Source organism: Salminus brasiliensis, chromosome 8 (assembly GCF_030463535.1).
Source record: "Salminus brasiliensis chromosome 8, fSalBra1.hap2, whole genome shotgun sequence".
Taxonomy (NCBI): Eukaryota; Metazoa; Chordata; class Actinopteri; order Characiformes; family Bryconidae; genus Salminus; species Salminus brasiliensis.
In genome coordinates, this window is record NC_132885.1 from 1,015,010 (window position 1) to 1,034,921 (window position 19,912).

Consider the following 19,912-nt stretch of genomic DNA (forward strand, 5'->3'; position numbering starts at 1 on the left):
GAGCCTTTATATATATATATATATATATATATATATATATATATATATATATATATATATATATATATATATATATATAATATTTATATAATATTGATCTATTTTTTATGAAATATATTTTTAAATTTTATTTATTTATATTTTAATTAATTCTGTGCACAGATCCGTGCATGATTTGTACACTAAGTTTTAGTAGTATTTGTTAAAAAATACTGTTCTTAAATTGGACATCTCCCCAATTGTCCCCTTAAAACAATGCTGACAGTGTAGATATTACACAGAGAACCTGAGCTCATACCCGAACACTCCCGCCTCGACCGCACACCGCTGCAGAGGAGTCAGTTTCAAAAGAATCGACTCTTCGACTCTTCAACTCTTCAACTGGGAATTATGAAAACAGCTCAAGCTTTTCATCCAAAACATTTCATTTAATATAAACAAGTAAACTCTGAATCTTTTAATGCTGTTAAAATTATTCTGGAACAGAGAACACTGTTTGATGTCAACCTAACAATAACTAGATATTATTTTATAATGAGATGTTTATTTCTATTTTACAAAATTCCAAATCCAATTCAGCTACAGGTGTATAAACTCCAGCCTCTAGTCCTGCAGTCTGTCTTTCCTCCACACATCAGTGAAAGAACGGGAGGTTCTGAAGAGCTCACTGAACTCCAGCGTGTTTCTGTATGTAATAGGAGACACCGCTGCTCCAACAACTCACACACCCCTCTCGACGTTTTGGGAACAGTGTTAATAAAAATCTACAGACCTTCATTAAAACTCTAAATCAGCAGTGGATCAGCAGCAACTGCAGAGCAGTGTTTCCTGAGCATTCATCTCTGAACACTGAAAAAGGGAAGGAAACCCAAATACACACACACAGACACACACACACACACACACACACACACACACACACACACACCCACTCACACACACACACACACACACACACTCACATGCTCTTGTCAACTCTCTTCCAGTAAGCAAAAAAAAAGTGAGACGTTTCCGCAACAGAAAGTGAGTCAGACATTAGTATTCCTCAGTAAATGAGGAGGAGGAGGAGGAGGGTCTAACGGTCCAGCTGAAGGTGAAGTGGGGTTGGAGGGTCAGTGCTGAACAAAAGCTGATCTGATGAAAAAAGATCAGACAGTTTCTCTGAGTCGGTTCAGTCTGCGCTTCTAGACCACTCTGACCTGGAGCTCAGCTGGAGGGGAAAGGTTTGATACACTGGCTTTGTGGGTTTATTATTATTATTATTATTATTATTATTATTATTATTATTGTTGTTGTTGTTGTTAATAAAGTGGAGGAAGAATTCACTTTGAACTCAGTGGGTTTTCTGATGATGTTCTGCAGATCAGCTGGAACCATGAGCTTCAGCTGTAGAATGCTGGTACTGGTCGTCCTGCTGAAGACTGCAGGTGGGATTATTTCTGATGGTGTGTGTGTATGTGTGTGTATGTGTGTATGTGTGTGTGTGTGGGGGGGGGGGCGGTTGTATAGTGCTGAGGATCAAAAGAAGGGTTGAAAATGATAAAATGTTAAATATATAAGATAACAAAAAATGTTAAATAAATAATATAATTAGTTAATTTTACAGAAGTAAATTACATAACAAATATAAATAAATAAATAAAATTACATAATTTAATAAACCACAATGGCACAACATAAAAGCAGTAGATAAACAAAACAACAATAAAATAAGTCAAAGTAAGATTTTATAACAACCAACAAAATTGAAAAGAAGAATTAAATCAGAAAAGAAAACTAAAATGAAGATAAATGAATGAAATTAATTAACATAATCATCATTCTAATACAAGCAAGGATTTTGTGTTACTGTGTGTCACTACTTTCAGTTGCTTTTCTGAAGTGCACGGTGTCGTACTGTCTGTCTGCACAGTGTCGTACTGTCTGTCTGCACTGTGTTTCTGTCTGCATGGTGTCGTACTGTCTGTCTGCACTGTGTTTCTGTCTGCACAGTGTCGTACTGTCTGTCTGCACTGTGTTTCTGTCTGCACAGTGTCGTACTCTCTGTCTGCACGGTGTCGTACTGTCTGTCTGCACGGTGTCGTACTGTCTGTCTGCACGGTGTCGCACTGTCTGTCTGCACGGTGTCGCACTGTCTGTCTGCACGGTGTCGTACTGTCTGTCTGCACGGTGTCGCACTGTCTGTCTGCACGGTGTCGCACTGTCTGTCTGCACGGTGTCGCACTGTCTGTCTGCACGGTGTCGCACTGTCTGTCTGCACGGTGCCGTACTGCACTGTGTTTCTGTCTGCACAGTGTCGTACTGTCTGTCTGCACTGTGTTTCTGTCTGCACAGTGTCGTACTGTCTGTCTGCACGGTGCCGTACTGTCTGTCTGCACGGTGCCGTACTGTCTGTCTGCACGGTGCCGTACTGTCTGTCTGCGTTGTGTCATACTGTCTGTCTGCGTTGTGTCGTACTGTCTGTCTGCGTTGTGTCATACTGTCTGTCTGCACTGTGTTTCTGTGTGCACTGTGTTTCTGTCTGCACTGTGTTGTGCTGTCCGTCTGCACTGTGTTTCTGTCTGCACTGTGTTGTGCTGTCTGTCTGCACTGTGTTGTGCTGTCTGTCTGCACTGTGTTTCTGTCTGCACTGTGTTGTGCTGTCTGTCTGCACTGTGTTTCTGTCTGCACTGTGTTGTGCTGTCTGTCTGCACTGTGTTGTGCTGTCTGTCTGCACTGTGTTTCTATCTGCACTGTGTTGTGCTGTCTGTCTGCACTGTGTTGTGCTGTCTGTCTGCACTGTGTTTCTGTCTGCACTGTGTTGTACTGTCTGTCTGCACTGTGTCGTACTGTCTGTCTGCACTGTGTCGTGCTGTCTGTCTGCACTGTGTCGTGCTGTCTGTCTGCACTTGTGTTTCTGTCTGCACTGTGCTGTACTGTCTGTCTGCACTTGTGTTTCTGTCTGCACTGTGTTTCTGTCGGCACTGTGTTGTACTGTCTGTCTGCACTGTGTCGTACTGTGCCGTACTGTCTGTCTGCACTGTGTCGTACTGTGCCGTACTGTCTGTCTGCACTGTGTCGTACTGTCTGTCTGCACACTGTCGTACTGTCTGTCTGCACAGTGTCGTACTGTCTGTCTGCACGGTGTCGTACTGTCTGTCTGCACGGTGTCGTACTGTCTGTCTGCGCTGTGTCGTACTGTCTGTCTGCACTGTGTCGTACGGGACGTGTCTGTGGGAGTACTGCAGACTCTGTGGTTCACACTCTTTCAGTTGCAGGTTCTCTGGATGAGAGTGTGAGAGTGACCTGCAGGTCTCAGACTGTCTGTGCTCTGCGGGAATCGGTAGTGAACCTGGACTGCTCGTACTCAAACATCAGACCTCAGCGAAGCTTCTGGTTCAGCCCCAAACAAAAAGCTAAATGGAGGAAGGAAGAAGATCCGGAGGATTTAGCTTCAGACCCAGACTACACCGGACGGGTGAGCTACAGGAGCGGTGGATACAGCTCCATCTCTACTCTCACAATAAGAGACCTGAGAGAGAGAGACTCAGGGGGGTATCAGCTCATGCTCATCACAGAAACAGGAGATAAATACCCCAGCCCTACAGTGGTCACTCTAACGGTCTCAGGTAAAGCTCATCAACTTTGTGGTTATGAAATGTTGTGTACACTATATGTCTGAAATGTTTGTGGACACCCCTTCTAATGAATGCATTCAGCTTCTTTGATTTGCATCCATTGCTGACACAGATGTGCAAATGCACACACAAGCTTGTCTAGTCCCTGTAGAGAAGAAGTACTGCCAATAGAATAGGACTCAAAATGAACCTATTGGCGCCATGCTGCCTAATAATCCCCGGCGTGGGCTAGAGGGGTATATAAAGCTGTGAACTGTGTTCTCTGGAATGACGGTGGTGGAGCCTCCATCCAGGATGTTTGAGAGGGGTTGGGGAGTTGATGGTGATGATAAATCCAACACCCTGACCTCACTAACACTCTTAAATGCAATCAAATCCTCACAGCAATGCTCCTTCAAAATCTAGTAGAAAGTCTTTATCCCTGGACAGTAGAGACAGTTACTCCAACAAAAGCAGAATAAACTCTTTATTAATAAGAAATAATGAAAGCGCAGGTGTCCCAATACTTTTGTCCAGATAGTGTGTGCTTGATCACATAACCTAACTTAACCTAATTCCCATTCAGACCTGCAGGTGAAGATGGTCTCCGATGCCAAAAAGCAGACGAAACGGACGTTGAACTGCAGCGCCTCCTGCAGTTTGACCTCTAAACCTAATCTTTACCACTGGTTCAGGAACGGACAGTACATAAACACAAACCCCAGGAGTCAGATTTCTGTCTTATCCAGCAGTCCTGGAAGCTACTTCTGCTCTGTTAACAACCCAAATAGAATCAGTTCCAGTTCAGTGTGTGAGTATGAAGACACGTCAGAGTTAACCGTTTATGGACCTGCCACATCAGCTGACGATCTCTTATTCTACAGGTGTTTTTGATGAGAGCTGCTGGAGTGTGCTCTACTCAGACAGAGCACTCTGTGTTCTGGAGGGTTCATCAGTGGACTTTCCCTGCACTTACTCATATCCCAGTGGTCTCACGGTCACCGAGACCTACTGGTTTTACTCTCGGCCTAAAGTCATTCCCATGGATCTGAGTAAGGAAGAGCAGTTTGCTGGTCGGGTGGAGTTTCTTGGGGATAAAGAGAGAAACTGCACTCTGAGGATGAGAGACGTGAGGAAGAATGACTCCAGAGAATATTTCTTTCGTTTCCTCACGAATTCTTCAGAAGGGAAATTCTTTGGAAGACCTGGAGTTATCCTGAATGTGACAGGTGCCCGTCCACGTCTGCTCTACTGGCCCTGCCGTTTTAATCACAGTTGGAAAAATGATATACTGTCTATTTATACATTTGTTTACATGTTCAGATCTTCAGGTGAGAGCGAGTCCCAGCGCTCCATCAGGAGGACAGCCAGTAACGCTGACCTGTAGCGCCACCTGCACTCTGCCCAACAACCCCACCTACATCTGGTACAAGAATGGACAGCCCATAACTAACAAACCCACCAGATACAACACGCTCCACCTGGAGTCAGCAAACCCTGAGGATGTTCGCCAGTACTCCTGTGCTTTGGGAGGTAACGCTTCTGATTAGTAGGAACTTTCGGAGGTGCTTCAGTTGGAAACTGTGGAGAAACCTCTTAAGGTGCTTTGAGGAACCTTTAAGGAACATTCACAGTTTTAAACTGAAGAACCTCCAAAAGATTTGCCCCTGCCCACCATAGATGCCTCATGACAGCACCGGTTAGTTGTAGCAGAATGCAGAACCGTCATCACGGGCAAAGGACCCAATCTGACTGATGTCCAATAGGCCACCGGGCGAAGGGTGGTAGCATCTCAGAAAACGGTAACTTCATGGGGTGTTCTAGAACTTCTAGAGATGTACTGAGAATGGACTTCTCACACACTGAGAGGAAAATGACGACTCCATAACTGAGAGATGAACACCCTTCATCACCCTAATGCAGTCCAAACCACAACGTCTCGCTAGTGGACTTGTGTTTTTCACAGCACTGGTTTATTGATATGCTTTAATTACAGTCTGGTGTATCATGGCTTGAACATTAGCCGCAGGTTCTCCTTAGTTTGCTGTGGTCAGGGAATGACATTCCTCAGTTTTCACCTGCTGTTATGAATCATGTGGTTTATGGTTAATCTCTAAAGGTCCTGAGAAGAAGGCGGTGCTAAAGCTCATCACAGTGGGGGTTCCAGTGTTTCTGGCTCTAACGCTCACAGGATGGCTCCTGATACGGTCTGTAAAAACATATTCGTCATGTTTTGAACATCACTGAGAAATGAACTGATAGGAACTATTGATTGTTCGTCAGGAGGGGAACGTCCAACACGGGTAAAGGCCACAGGAGCACTGAGGACAGTGGACAGGTGAGTGGACAGGTTCGCGATGAGGGACTGTGTGATCAGGTCTCATCAATACTTTATAGCTCTATGATTCCAGAGTGAATCCATCTGTTTCTGTGCAGACTCTGTTATCAGCCTCCTCCAGCCACAGCACCGACCACCACAGAGCAGGTAGTGTTTGGGTGGAGGGTCGCTCTCAGCACTGCAGTGAATGCTTCTCTCTCTCTCTCTCTCTCTCTCTCAGTGCGACTCTGCTGCTGTGTACAGTAATGTCTCAGTCTTGCCTCTGAGAGAGGTTTCAGAGGATCCCTACAGTCTTTGCTACTCCAGTCTTTACTTCAAACCCTCCCAGTCTCCGCCCACCACGTCCTCACTTGGTGTTTACATCCCAGAGGAGCAGGATGTTCAGTATGCTGCTGTGAACCTGAGCAGACTCAATGCTGACCCCCAGTGAGCAAACTCCCTCATTACATCTGCACTGAAACTGCCCAGTTTACCACATTTCCCTGACTGATAGCTGATACGCTGATCTGTTCTGAGCTCAGTTCCTGAAATCTGTTTCTCTGCAGAGCTCCAGATGCAGATACAGACCTGCCTCAGATCTACAGCAAGATCCAAAAACGCAAACCCCCAACATGAACACACTCACCATGGAGAGGTCCTGGATCATGCTCAGAGACTGGGACGTTCCACCCCTGCTGGCTGTAGGATGACTGTGCATCTCAGTTTCGGTCGCCTGGAGCAGTGATGAGGACCAGCAGCCAGAAATCTTTTGTATTTCACCACGTAGGATTTCCCAGAAAAGCCAGGAAACCTAAGACAAAGGTCAAGCCACTGATCCCACAACCCCACACTGATCCCACACTATACCCCCACAACCCCGCCCTGACCACCCACTGATCCTATGCTGACATCACACTATACCCCCACAACCCTGCACTGACTACCAATACTATCCAATACTAATCCCACACTATACCCCCACAATCATGCACTGCTCCCATACTGACCTCACACTATACCCCCACAACCCCACACTGGCCACCCACCGATCCCATATTAATCCCACACTATACCCCCGCAACCCCGCACTGATCCCCGACTGAGCCCAGACTATACCCCCATCAAACCCCACACTGACCACCCACCAATCCCATACTAATCCCACACTATACCCCCACAACCCCACACCGATCCCATACTAATCCCACACTATACCCTCACAACCCCGCACCGATCTCACACTGATCCCAAAGACAAACTTTAATTCTTTCTGTTAATAAAAACCTCAGAAAGTTGTTTGAGGCTTATTAGGACCCGCTGTGTCAAGTTGTCCGATGGCTCCCCCTCCTGGCCATTTCAGCTAATAACAACATTGTTAGAGCCATTTTTGTTTTAAATGTAAATGTATGTCGTAAATGTGGATTTAATTCTTCATTAATATTTGTAACTGTTGCATTTGGGTATGTAAGAATTTTGGAAAGTAATTACTTTATCAAATGTGATGCAATTTGATTGGCTGCTGAGTTTAGTAAAAGCATGAGGACGCATGGAAGACAGCAGAAGCCTCCAGCCTAGAAGCATCACAGTCTAGTCAAGAGGCTTTATTGTCATTTTAACTCTAAACAGAGTACACAGTGAAACCACACAGCGTTCCTCCAGGACACACACACACACACACACACACACACACACACACACACACACACACACTCTCTCTCTTTTCAGGAATTCCTTTTTTGTGTTGTATGATTCTTAGTTCATAGTAAAGACACAAAACTCAAAGACTGGACTGAAGATCTTTGATTTTCTGATACGTGTTGCATCTAAAATAACTTTGAGGTCCAGGGCAAGTGAGTCCAGGGCTAGTGAGTGCAGGGCTAGTGAGTGCAGGTCTAGTGAGTGCAGGGCTAGTGAGTGCAGGTCTAGTGAGTGCAGGGCTAGTGAGTCCAGGGCTAGTGAGTGCAGGGCTAGTGAGTGCAGGTCTAGTGAGTGCAGGGCTAGTGAGTCCAGGGCTAGTGAGTGCAGGGCTAGTGAGTCCAGGGCTAGTGAGTGCAGGTCTAGTGAGTGCAGGGCTAGTGAGTGCAGGGCTAGTGAGTCCAGGGCTAGTGAGTGCAGGGCTAGTGAGTACAGGTCTAGTGAGTGCAGGGCTAGTGAGTCCAGGGCTAGTGAGTGCAGGGCTAGTGAGTCCAGGGCTAGTGAGTGCAGGGCTAGTGAGTGCAGGGCTAGTGAGTCCAGGGCTAGTGAGTGCAGGGCTAGTGAGTGCAGGGCTAGTGCAGGGCTAGTGAGTGCAGGTCTAGTGAGTGCAGGGCTAGTGAGTGCAGGTCTAGTGAGTCAGCATCAAAAACTTCTATTGTAATAAAACCTAAAACACACTGTATCAGAATGTGCGTTTATTCAGCCTGATTTACTTACTGATCATTTTTCATCATGTGATGCAATTTAAACATTTTTTCAGGAATAGTTTTTAATATTTAACATGTTTATATTAAAATGCAGTCTGCTTCACTGTAAACCAGGCAGCACAGTTTCAGGTAGGCGGGGTCAGTAACTACTACACTGACTCTACAGCACACAGAGGGTTAGGATGAGCTCAGCCCGTCCGGCAGGTCTGCGTGGAGGACGTGGATTTAACGCTTGGGCTTTGTGGTTTGTGTGACTCAGAGATTCTGGGTGAAGAACTATTCACTGTGGGTCTGGTTTCTGGAGCATTTCTCCACATAGTCGTTAGCCGAGTGTACGATCTGTGTTAAAGCGTCCAGCATCAGACAGTTTATCTTCTCATCCATACAAGTCTCCTGATGGTAGTTCTTCACAGGGAAGATACAGTTCAGAGGGACACCCAGAAGATTGCTGCACTCCTTCATCTGCAGAAACACAAAGTGGCACCTCAGATTACTCTCAGTTAAACAGCAGGTTAACCTGGAGCCCACATCATCTACAGTCACAGCTTCACTGACTGTGAAACAGACAGAACTGCTGGAAAACTGACAACGGAAACAAAACTCCTGCCACAATTTAGTCTATTTTTACATATACATATATATAATTACAGCAGGTCAAATTAGTATTGAACATGTTGCAAGTTTTCTAAGTTAATATATTTCTAAAGCTGCTATTGATAAGATAAGATAATCCTTTATTAGTCCCACAGTGAGGAAATTCTCAGTGTCACAGCAGCAAAGGGATAGCAAGACGTGCAAAAATGTAGATAAATGATCACTATATACACACACAATATTTAATAATTGTATTGCACATTGTATTGTATTTGCATGAAATTCTCACCAGATGTCGGTAACAACTCATCCAACCCGTCTATAACTGCAGTTATGTGTAATAATGAGAAATGACAAAGGGGGAAAGTACTGAACACGCTTACTGAGATGTATGCAATAGCTTCAAGACTCCTCCTGTATGGAGAAACTAGTCTCAGGCATTGCTCAGGTTGCTCATTGCGGCCCGTTCTTCCCCACAACGTTCTTCAAATCCTGAAGGTCCCTTGGGCCCCTTCTATTAACTCTGTGCTTTAATTCCTTTAATAGATGTTCAGTTGGATTCAGGGCAGGTGATTGGCTGGGCCGGTGATTGGCAGCTTAATTTTCGTTCTCTGAAAGCAGAGGAGAGTTTCCTTGGCTGAGTGTTTGGGGTCTTGCTGAAATGTCCACCCTCATTTCATCTTCATCGTCCTGGTAGAGCTGCAGATTTGAAGCGTGTCAGTGCCGTATGCTGAGAAACAGCCCCCACCACATCCCACCTCCAAACCTCACTGTGTGGTGTTTTTGAGGTGATATGCAGCACATGGAGTGTATCACAGCATCCAAAGAGTTTTGGGTTCATCAGACCAGACTATCTCCTCCTAGTGTTTCACAGGCTCGTCTGAATGTTGGTAAGCTTTAAACGGGCTTCAGCAGTGGGGTCCTGCGTGGTGAGCGTGCAGACAGGCTGTGGCGGTTAAGAGGTGAAGAAGCTGAACCTGCTGATTCCAGGTCTTTCTGTAGCTCTTCACAGGTGGCCTTGAACTCTTCGGATGATTCTCTTCACCCCTCTGTCTGAACTCTCGCGGGGAGCGCTTGGTCGCGGCCAGTTTCTGGTGAATTTATGTTCATTATTATTACACCCCCAGCAGCGCTCACTGCAACCTTCAGTAGATCAGAAGTTCTTCTGTAACCATTGCCATCAGTAGGTTTTACAACAGTAAGGTTGGGAAGGTCCTGAGAGAGCTCACTGGTTTTACCCATGGTGGTTTCTTGTGTGGCTCTTTGGTAATGAGACTCCTTTTTCTAGGCCATCAGTTGACAGGATTGCTTTCTAATTACTGTGTTAATTACAGGGGAATTAATTCCCCTGTGTCATTTCTCATAATTACACATAACTGCATTTATGGACGTCTATGGTTGATTATTTTGTGTGTGTGGATTGGATGGGTTGTCAGACATCTGGTGAGAATTTCATGTCAATAGCACCTTTAGAAATATATTTTCTTGTAAAATTGCTGACGTTGAATACTTATTTCACCTGCTGTATATTTATATAGATATTCAGCAGCATTTTATGGGGTGTGTGTGTATATATATACACACACACATACATATATATCTCAAATGTATACAAACAATACAGTATTTGAATATGAGAAGCTTGGTACTTTTTATATATTTAAAATACATCAGATTTTATTCCCAAATACATTTCACACTCAAATGTATTTCGGAATATATTGCCTATTTACCAAATAGATTTTAGAATTTTTCTAATCAGTATTAACAAATCTACATTTATAATGGCATAGACAAGTTTCATAGGTGCAGATACACAGGGTGTGGTTAGGTAATGTCAGATGTGGTTGGGTAATGTTGGGTGTGGTTGGGTAATGTTGGGTGTGGTTAGGTGTGGTTGGGTAATGTTGGGTGTGGTTGGGTAATGTCAGATGTGGTTAGGTAATGTTGGGTGTGGTTGGGTAATGTTGGGTGTGGTTAGGTGTGGTTGGGTAATGTTGGGTGTGGTTGGGTAATGTCAGATGTGGTTAGGTAATGTTGGGTGTGGTTGGGTAATGTTGGGTGTGGTTAGGTGTGGTTGGGTAATGTTGGGTAATATCAGATGTGGTTGGGTAATGTTGGGTGTGGTTAGGTAATGTTGGGTGTGGTTAGGTGTGGTTGGTTAATGTTGGGGATGTTGAATATATATTTTTCCATGTGGGCTAATTCAACAACTTTGGATGAAATGGTTTTGAGAAGTGAGAATTTACACTTAATGGACTGCTTATGTTTAGGTAATGTTGGGTGTGGTTAGGTTATGTGTAATGTGGTTAGGTGTGGTTGGGTAATGTTGGGTGTGGTTAGGTTATGTTTGATGTGGTTAGGTGTGGTTGGGTAATGTTGGGTGTGGTTAGGTTATGTTTGATGTGGTTAGGTAATGTTGGGTGTGGTTAGGTGTGGTTGGGTAATGTTGGGTGTGGTTAGGTTATGTTTGATGTGGTTAGGTAATGTTGGGTGTGGTTAGGTGTGGTTGGGTAATGTTGGGTGTGGTTAGGTGTGGTTGGGTAACGTTGGGTGTGGTTAGGTTATGTTTGATGTGGTTAGGTAATGTTGGGTGTGGTTAGGTGTGGTTGGGTAATGTTGGGTGTGGTTAGGTGTGGTTGGGTAATGTTGGGTGTGGTTAGGTGTGGTTGGGTAATGTTGGGTGTGGTTAGGTTATGTTTGATGTGGTTAGGTAATGTTGGGTGTGGTTAGGTGTGGTTGGATAATGTTGGGTAATGTCAGATATGGTAGGGTAATGTTGGGTAATGAGCTGTGGGGAATGAAATCAGGTTAACTGGAGTTTCAGTGTTAAACTGTGTGGCTCTGCTGTAGGTGTAGAAACAGTCGCTCACTCTGTTCTTGATCCTCCTGCTTTGGTAGATCTTGCTCAGATCTTTACACGTCAAACCACAAACCATGTCCACGTTGGTCATGAAGACCAGCTGAGGGATTCCTGCAGCAGAAGCACAGGGAGCTCCATCAGACTATACCTGATTAGTCTCTACTGTAATCTCAAACTGCACTAGGAGTTCTTGAATTCCTGAAGACTTGAAGACTGATGTCAGAATTCTGATATTCCTCTTACTGAGACTCCCCTCCGGCCCCCCCGTCCCCTTCTCCTATTTCTGTCCCTGTCCAGCCCTTCCCCCTCGTCTGCCTCCTGCCCTTTCTACGTTCCCCTCCAGCCCCTCCCTCTCACTTCCAGCCCTCCCTTCTTAGTATTTTCTACAGAAATTTGAGTGAACTGACCAAGTCGACTCGCTGCTGTTCTGATGGTCTTCAGTTTGTCTCCACATGTTAAGTAAGGCAGTTTCTCTGCTGATACAACGATCACCGCACAGTGGATCTGATCCCTCAGACCCTGACTGCTGATATAATACGGATTATCTTCATTGATCGGGCAACCAGGTCTGAACTGGAAAACAGGTTGACGATTTAATCAGTTTGTAGCATTTTAGTAAAATATAAGTAAACCTGCTTTAAACTGTGTATTGAATATTATAATTTACTGTGTGTGTGTGTGTGTGTGTGTGTGTGCGTGTGTTACCTGGTAGCTGATGGATATATGACCTTTTAATGCTTGGATGACATCATCAGGGTGCGTACCATGGTCTCCTGTTTCCAGACCCCCGACCTCAAAGAAGGAGAATAGTCCAGAGTCTCTGACCCCAACTGAGAACTTCTGATACTGTAAACAACAACAATAACAGTAATGGAGTCTGTGTTCTGAGTGGACCATGTGGAGGATCTGCAGGCTGGACTCACACTCAGAGGAAGAGGATGTGAAGACAATTCAGCAGTCAGACAGCCGATGAACTGCCGCTGGAGGAAGATGGATTTGATGGTATTTATGACACTGGATCTTCCGGCTCCGAGCGGACCATACAGCAGGAAGCGCAGCTCCTTTACTGACCCGCTGATTTTGAAGGCCTTCAGAGAGCTGACCAGTGGAGCCTCCCTGCAAACACCAACCAGGGCTCTGAGTACAAGCAGCTCTTTCACTTACTTCCTAACCTGATCACACCATCCAGTTATCTCTAAATAATAAAATGACAAAAATAAAGACTCCTCTTTCAGCCAGACCTCATAGATACACTCGCTGCTGGACCTCAGTGTGAACAGGATGTTCAGGGATACGGTTTGAAGGGTGCCTTTTCAGACGGCATGTTTCAGCTCCTTCCAAAGATGCTCAATAGGATTTAGGTCAGGACTCATAGAAGGCCACTTCAGAATAGTCCAATGTTTTCCTCTTGGCCATTCTTGGGTGTTTTAGCTGTGTGTTTTGGGTCATTATCCTGTTGCAAGACCCATGAACTGCAACTGAGACTCATAAGCTCCAAGCTTTCTGACACTGGGCAGCACATTTCTCTCTAGAATCCATTGATAGTCTTGAGATTTCATTGCACCCTGCACAGATTCAAGACACCCTGTGCCAGATGCAGCAAAGCAGTCCCAGTACATAACAGAGCCTCCTCCATGTTTCACAGTAGGGACAGTGTTCTTTTCTTGATATGCTTCATTTTTTCGTCTGTGAACATAGGGCTGATGTGCCTAGGCAAAAAGTTCCATTTTTGTCTCATCTGTACACAGGACATTCTCCCAGAAGCTTTGGGGCTTGTCAACATGTAGTTTGGAAAATTCCAGTCTGGCTTTTTTATGGTTTGTTTTCAGCAATGGTTCCTCCTTGGTCATCTCCCATGAAGTCCACTTTGGCTAAAAAACAATGATGGATGGTGCGATCTGACAACGATGTTCCTTGATCTTGAAGTTCACCTTTAATCTCTTTAGAAGTTTTTCTGGGCTCTTTTGTTACCATTCATAAAATCTGTCTCTTTGATTGGTCATAAATTTTCCTCCTGCGGCCACGTCCAGGGAGGTTGGCTACAGTCTCATAGGTCTTAAATTTCTGAATAATATGTGTAACTGTAGTCACAAGAACATCAAGCTGCTTGGAGATGGTCTTATAACCTTTACCTTTAACATGCTTGTCTATAACTTTAATATTATTTTCTTTCTAATCTCCTGAAACTCTTTCCTTCTCTTCCTCTGGTCCATGTTGAGTGTGGTAAACACCATGTCACCAAACAGCACAGTGACTACCTGTAGCCCTATATATAGACCCACTGACTGATTACAAGATTGTAGACACCTGTGATGCTAATTAGTGGACACACCTTGATTTAACATGTCCCTGTGGTCACATTATTTTCAGGGGTACCATCATTTTTGTCCAGGCCTGTTTAATAAGTTTATTTTTTAAATAATTCTGTTGAATCATGGTTCAAAATCAATGTTGGATTTTCATTAGTTAATTTTCATAGAATTTAATTCTTTATTACTTTTTTACCATTGTGGGTTTTTCTTTCATTAACCGAGGGGTACCAACAATTTTGTCATGTGTATATGGGTGGTGTTATTCTAGCTGATGGTGTTGATTGATTAATGTTCTTGTTGATATAAATGCTGTTTATTAGTGGTGTGAATATTAGTATTGTTGATATTAATGTCCTGATGTCCTGTTCCTTCTGTGCTGGTACTGCCTAACTTAGGTCTCCACCACCCTGCAGCCCGTTGCAATGCTATGCTGGTCTGGATACTGCCTAACCTTAACCTAACCCCAACCTAAAGCCCAACCCTGGCCCCTTAATATCAGTCTAATCCAGTTAGTCTCCAGGCTGGTGCCAGCAGCAGATCTATAGCAGCAGCTGGTGGGATGGTCTGTATTAGAGCTGTTAGATGATCAGTGATCTCTCAGGTGAACATCAAAGTGTCGCCCTGTTATTTGTTATGCTATCCGATGTTATCCATCCCGCTTTAGAGTCTTGGCTCTTCTCAGGAGTTTTTTTCCTGCCACTGTTTTCTTTTGGCTTGCTCAAAGGATGCTCAGAGCCGGTTCACTGTAAAGCTGCTTCGTGACAACAGGAATAACAAACGCTATTTAAATATATTACAACTGAATTACATTGAACTGAACTGTACTGTACTCACTCCCACAGCAGCGTCCTCCATTCCCTCAGCTCTGCAGACACAGGATGAATCATCACTGAACATTTCCACTGATCATTAAATGTTCAACACTAACAGGATGTCTACCACACCTTCCCATGTTTATACTTGAGATTGTGGGTTAATTATATTGGGAATATCACCTTTTCATTTCACAATTGTAATAATCCAGAATTCTATAAATACCTGAGAATTAGAACTGACCCTCATCAGGATTGTTAGGGGTGGGATTCTAAAGGGACTGGAGCTCTGGGCTTCATTCTTCTGCAGTTACTTCAGTACAGAACTGATACGTACCTACAGTGATATGAGCATAGCAGGAGGTGCTGCCTTGATTATTCTTCAGAGTTAAGGAGTATATTCCTTCATCTTCCTCCTCAGCATTCTTAATTTCCAAGCTGAACAGTTTCCTTTCCTGTTTTACAGAGTGTTTTCCATATATGCAGTTGAGAACACAATCATTCTTCATCCAGGTCGCTGATTTTACTTCTGTGTTTGCCCTACAGCAAAGAACAACATCTTCCCCAGCTTTCACTGTTTGACAGGCCAGAACGGTTTCAAACTCTGTTGGAAAGAAGAGAATGGCGAGTAAATGGAGAATGGAGAACAGAGAGCATGTCAAAAATGAGCATTACTGGTATGTATCAACTCTCCCTCATTTGCATGTTGCTGTTAGCGATTCATAAAAGAACACCGCCCAACAAAACAACACTGCTTAAGCCAGTCAGACAGTAAATGTCTCAGAGCTGTTCTCGAACAATGCAGTAAGTGAATTTCCACCGTACTCTGGGTTGCAGGACTGACTGGTTCTACTGACCTGTGAGGATTCTCCTTTGAAAGGTACTGCTGTGCTGAAGGACTTTCGGCCCAGCTCAAATCTTTAAGCTCTGTTTTGGAGACCAGGTTTGGCAGGATTTACCAAACTTATGACCACTCTTGGGCCGTTCTGCATCTAAACATTCTGTGCAAAACCAAAGTTTGTGTGGACCAGACTGACTCAGAGCTCATCAGCCAGCTGATCTCGGAGCTCCTCTGAGCTGAACTAGGAGAAGGGTGAACACTTGCTCTGGCTGAATGCTGAACTCTAGTCTGTGGACCCGTCCCAGCACTGAATCCAGAATGTGCTGCCATCAAGCTTTACTGAATAAATGCCACCCTTCTGTAACGTCACTTTTACACTGACTTTTCGCTGTAAGGGGACTCGATTCTGTGCTCAAATTTAAGAACTACAGCAAAACTTGAACCATTTAGATAAATCTATAGCCTTTAAAGCAAGTAGTTTCATCACTGACTGATTTTACTGCCTGATTTACTGACCAATATCACTGTCTGATTTTATCAATTAATACTAAACTACTGACTGATATTACTAAAATTACTGTGGCTGACTGATGATCCCTGTCTGCTTTAAATTGATAAGTTTTTCATTTATACAAAATACTTTATTCAGAGCTTTAATAGCAACGTTGTGAAACTTTTTATACTCACCAGGGTTTTCCATATTTGAATCTGTGGAACTGAAAACAAAAAGGATAATCATCATCATCATCATTATCATCCATATATAAACTATATTAAAAACAGTTAATAACTCATGAAGGTTTGGTGTCTGCTGCTGCTTGTGTGCAGTGTAGTATCTTACTAATCTTTCCCCTTTATGTTTTTACATAGAAATAAAGTCAGATTGGAGAGGAGAGACAATGCTGTTTAATAAATAACTTAATTAATAATAAGTTAAATAGTTTAATGAATAAAGTATTTACTTTAGCAAAGTTATGCTGTTATGCTAGTGCAGCAAAGTGACTGCATGTGTCTGTACTGTCTGTAAAACCAGGCGATTGTTAAGTGTCACGCGATCTCCAAACTGAAACAGCCCAGAGTCTCTATTGTCCAGAACCGCCGGTTACACTGGTTGTGTGCAGTCCTTTGCACTCTTCTCTATAAAGGAGGCTGACTCCTCACCACCAAGAGAGCCGTTCAGGCCTTCTACTCAAACTACTGAACCTGACTGGAAGTTCCGGTGGTTTGAGTATTTAGTCGAACTTCAGTTAGGAACACCTCACTCGTCTCTGCAGTTGTGAATCCTAGTCTAGTGTGTAGGAGAAGAGTGCAGCGCGCACAATGACCAAACAGTCATCTCACCATCCTCAACCAGCGGCTATAGACCTGCTGCTGACACCAGTCTGTTACTGGAGCTTTACTGGATTACTCTAAGATTTAGGGATCAGGATTAGGACCGGGAGGATGGTTAGGATTAGAGTGTAGGTTGAGGTTAGGATTAAGATTAAGGGTTGGGTTGTGGATTAGCTGGTTATTATGGAAGCATTTGCTCAACAGTGTAAATATAAACGTGACAGCACTCTCTCCATATCCAGAGAGATGCTGCCACTAAACACAATCAGATATATGCTCCAGGCACCTGACAGGAAGTTCGAACTGCCCAAGAAATAAGAAATCCCAAGCTATTATTAATTGAAAGTTTGTTGCTCTTTAAAAGGGTGAAATATCACAAAGCCAGCAGCTGTACTTACCGTGATTAGCAGTACGATGCAGCGTCTCTTCCTTCTGACTGTTCTCTCTCTCTTTCTCTCTTTTTGTGTTGGTGCTACTTTCACTTTCAGTTCTCTGAGGTCATGAATAATCCCTCTGCGAGGAGAAGCCAGATCCATCACATCCAGGACAGACTGAAAAACAGTTTTTACCCCAGCGCTGTACGGGAACTGAACACAGCAAAACACACACACACATTCACAGAGCACTACCATGGACCTGAAAAAACTTCCCATTTTTATTTTGAAAAATCTCTTACTACTCAGAGTTGTGCAATATCTGTTAATTATATTGTATATATTTTCATCATCCACTGTGTAAATTTGTGTGTATATTTTTGTTTTTTTTAGTTGTGTTATTTATTGTATGTTTAAGCACCTTAAGGATTGCTGCTCAATTTCATTGTACATTGTGCAATGACAATAAAAGTATCGTATATCGTATACCACCTAATATCAGACATTCTCCATCCTGTAAATGCAGAAAAACAGGATTTACTGCTTATGTTCACAACTTTCCATCTGCCAATCAGCCCAGCAGGGTGGGGCCACAGAGCGTCAAGCAGTACATGGTCTAATCTGGGCTTCGAGACCACATTATTCGAGCCATTAGCCTCTACTAGGATCCAATACTCCTGTTTGAAGACTCAGTTAACAGCAGCTGTTAATCCTACTACCAACACTACGAGCGTCATGCACATACCCCTGAGCCTCAGTATGAGCATTGTCCTGCCGCTCATGTTTACTCTACACAGTAGGACTGAATAGACGAGAGATGTAACCGTTCTCCAACATCGTTCTTCAAAACCCTTTATTCATATTCTGATGATGACGACTGCAGCAGTCTGTGTGTAGCAGTCTATTCCTAATCCAACTGGGAATGTTGTCGTGGTTTAAACTCTCAGTGGAGTCCAGAATAGCATGTCTTTGGTTCTTGTGTTGAATCCATTACTGAAGATGACCCTGAACTGCAGCCAGGAGTTCACACTTTTACACACAAACATTAATACCCAACAAGTCTGGTCAACATCTGGAGGAGTTCCATTCCACTTCATTTCACACCACACAGGCTGAGAAGATCTAGCAACACCTTAGCCATCCAGGAAGAAGATAGCAAACAGCCAGGATACTATAGTAAGTACGTTACAACAGCATAGCAACAACCTAGTACCAATTAATAACAGCACAGCAACGTGTTTCCTTCAGAAAATTCATTTTTCGGTGTATTTTTGATGTTTGTCTTATTTTTAAATTCCTGTAAAACTGCTTTGCGACAATGTCAGCTGTAAAATGTACCATTAAAATTACATATTAAAACTATAATCACCTGTGATGAAAACCTGTATTTTTTCTTTGTAATTTCTCGATTTCTTCTGTAATTCTGTATTATTTCATGTAATTATTATATACCCTCCCCCCACAAAAAAACAGAATTTATATTTAATTCTTTTTTTTTTTAAACTACAGTGAAGTAAACAAGCCCACAAACCTGGTGTGTTTCCTTTAATGTCTCCATTTTCTCTTTAATACTGTATTTTTCTGTCAATAAATAAATAAATAAAAACATGCACATGTACTCTAAATAATAGCCAATCAGAACCCTTCAGACTGAGGTTTCAAATGGAGCTTAATGATGCTGGTGGACCAGCTTGGTAATGGTCATGTTTGAATTTAGAGCAGTTCTACAGGGGCTCTTACCTAAAGCAGCTTATATTGAACTTCAGTGAAATGAACCGTCTGACAGTCCTGTAACGCTGCCCTCTGAGAATAGCATTCAGTCAGACTCCATCAGCGTGAAGCAGGACTGAGGTCAGTTAAGCTGCAGCAATACGGTCATGATTTCAATCCTAGAATCACCACTGACCCACAGACAGAACCTCGTCCACCTGCAAACCTGATTCCACATGTCCAGAGTTGTACTTCAGTCAGCTGAATAAATGCAGAAAACCAGGATTTACTGCTTATGTTATGTTATGTTATGCTAATTTTCATCTGCCAATCAGCCCAGCAGGGCGGGGCCACAGAGCGTAAAGCAGTACAGGGTCTAATCTGGGCTCCTGTTTGAAGACTCAGTTAACAGCAGCTGTTTACAGTGAAACTAGGGTAAAGGTTACAGTTCTGACATCATTCATTAAACTCTGCATTTCCTGGGTTTAGTAGCCAGGATCCTCCATTACACTCAAGTGTGTTGTGCTTCTTTATGCAGTGATGCATCATGCCCAACGCTAAATGCCAGCCGCTGGTGATCCTACGCAAGCTAAACTCAGAGGAACTGGGTTTATTCCAGTCCATTTCAAACCCATTCCAGAAGGCCAGCTGGAGAAAGGTTTTGCACAGGATGGTGCTGTGGAGATCACTCTGAAGATCTGAAGATCCTGAGGATGATGAAAAAGAGCAAACTGAGGGTTAAACTACAGACCAGTCTCT

At 43.5% G+C, this 19,912-nt stretch overlaps 3 protein-coding genes and 1 long non-coding RNA gene across 8 annotated transcripts in view; 3 read left to right on the forward strand and 1 right to left on the reverse strand.

Moving 5' to 3' along the window:
- The window catches only part of nxph2a (neurexophilin 2a), a 289,488-nt gene that overhangs the window by 145,552 nt on the left and 124,024 nt on the right, over window positions 1-19,912 (forward strand). The gene's annotated exons all lie outside the window — the stretch shown is intronic.
- On the forward strand, window positions 1,017-7,695 carry LOC140560802 (uncharacterized). Of its 5 annotated transcripts, none has more exons than XM_072685349.1 (10): window positions 1,017-1,241; window positions 1,363-1,427; window positions 3,252-3,608; window positions 4,183-4,407; window positions 4,481-4,825; window positions 4,920-5,129; window positions 5,716-5,803; window positions 5,880-5,934; window positions 6,155-6,360; window positions 6,480-7,695. In XM_072685349.1, exons 2-10 carry the CDS (start codon window positions 1,376-1,378, stop codon window positions 6,547-6,549), a joined length of 1,608 nt encoding a protein of 535 aa, XP_072541450.1. In that variant the 5' UTR covers window positions 1,017-1,241; window positions 1,363-1,375; the 3' UTR covers window positions 6,550-7,695. The 5 variants fall into 5 exon arrangements, with proteins under 5 accessions (XP_072541450.1, XP_072541453.1, XP_072541451.1 ...); XM_072685352.1 differs by having other exon boundaries at window positions 3,258-3,608; XM_072685350.1 differs by having other exon boundaries at window positions 1,017-1,223.
- Window positions 8,332-13,655, reverse strand: LOC140560799 (interferon-induced protein 44-like). The gene is made up of 4 exons (XM_072685344.1): window positions 12,478-13,655; window positions 12,180-12,345; window positions 11,783-11,883; window positions 8,332-8,777 (listed from the first exon to the last, which is right to left on the reverse strand). Exons 1-4 carry the CDS (start codon window positions 12,667-12,669, stop codon window positions 8,592-8,594), a joined length of 645 nt encoding a protein of 214 aa, XP_072541445.1. The 5' UTR covers window positions 12,670-13,655; the 3' UTR covers window positions 8,332-8,591.
- Window positions 12,188-19,051, forward strand: LOC140560800 (uncharacterized). The gene is made up of 4 exons (XR_011979997.1): window positions 12,188-12,356; window positions 12,485-15,573; window positions 15,734-15,776; window positions 17,558-19,051. It is a non-coding gene; the product is annotated as an uncharacterized lncRNA (long non-coding RNA).

Bases quoted from the DNA above. Each gene is read 5' to 3' on its own strand.
- LOC140560802 (XM_072685349.1), top strand. From the start codon at position 1,376: ATGAGCTTCAGCTGTAGAATGCTGGTACTGGTCGTCCTGCTGAAGACT. The intron at 5,130-5,715 runs GTAACGCTTCTG...TAATCTCTAAAG, and splicing joins GTACTCCTGTGCTTTGGGAG to GTCCTGAGAAGAAGGCGGTG. The intron at 6,361-6,479 runs GTGAGCAAACTC...GTTTCTCTGCAG, and splicing joins AGACTCAATGCTGACCCCCA to AGCTCCAGATGCAGATACAG.
- LOC140560799 (XM_072685344.1), bottom strand. From the start codon at position 12,669: ATGGTCCACTCAGAACACAGACTCCATTACTGTTATTGTTGTTGTTTA. The intron at 12,346-12,477 runs GTAACACACGCA...CCTGTTTTCCAG, and splicing joins ATATATCCATCAGCTACCAG to TTCAGACCTGGTTGCCCGAT. The intron at 8,778-11,782 runs GTGAGCGACTGT...GTGTTTCTGCAG, and splicing joins GCAGGAGGATCAAGAACAGA to ATGAAGGAGTGCAGCAATCT.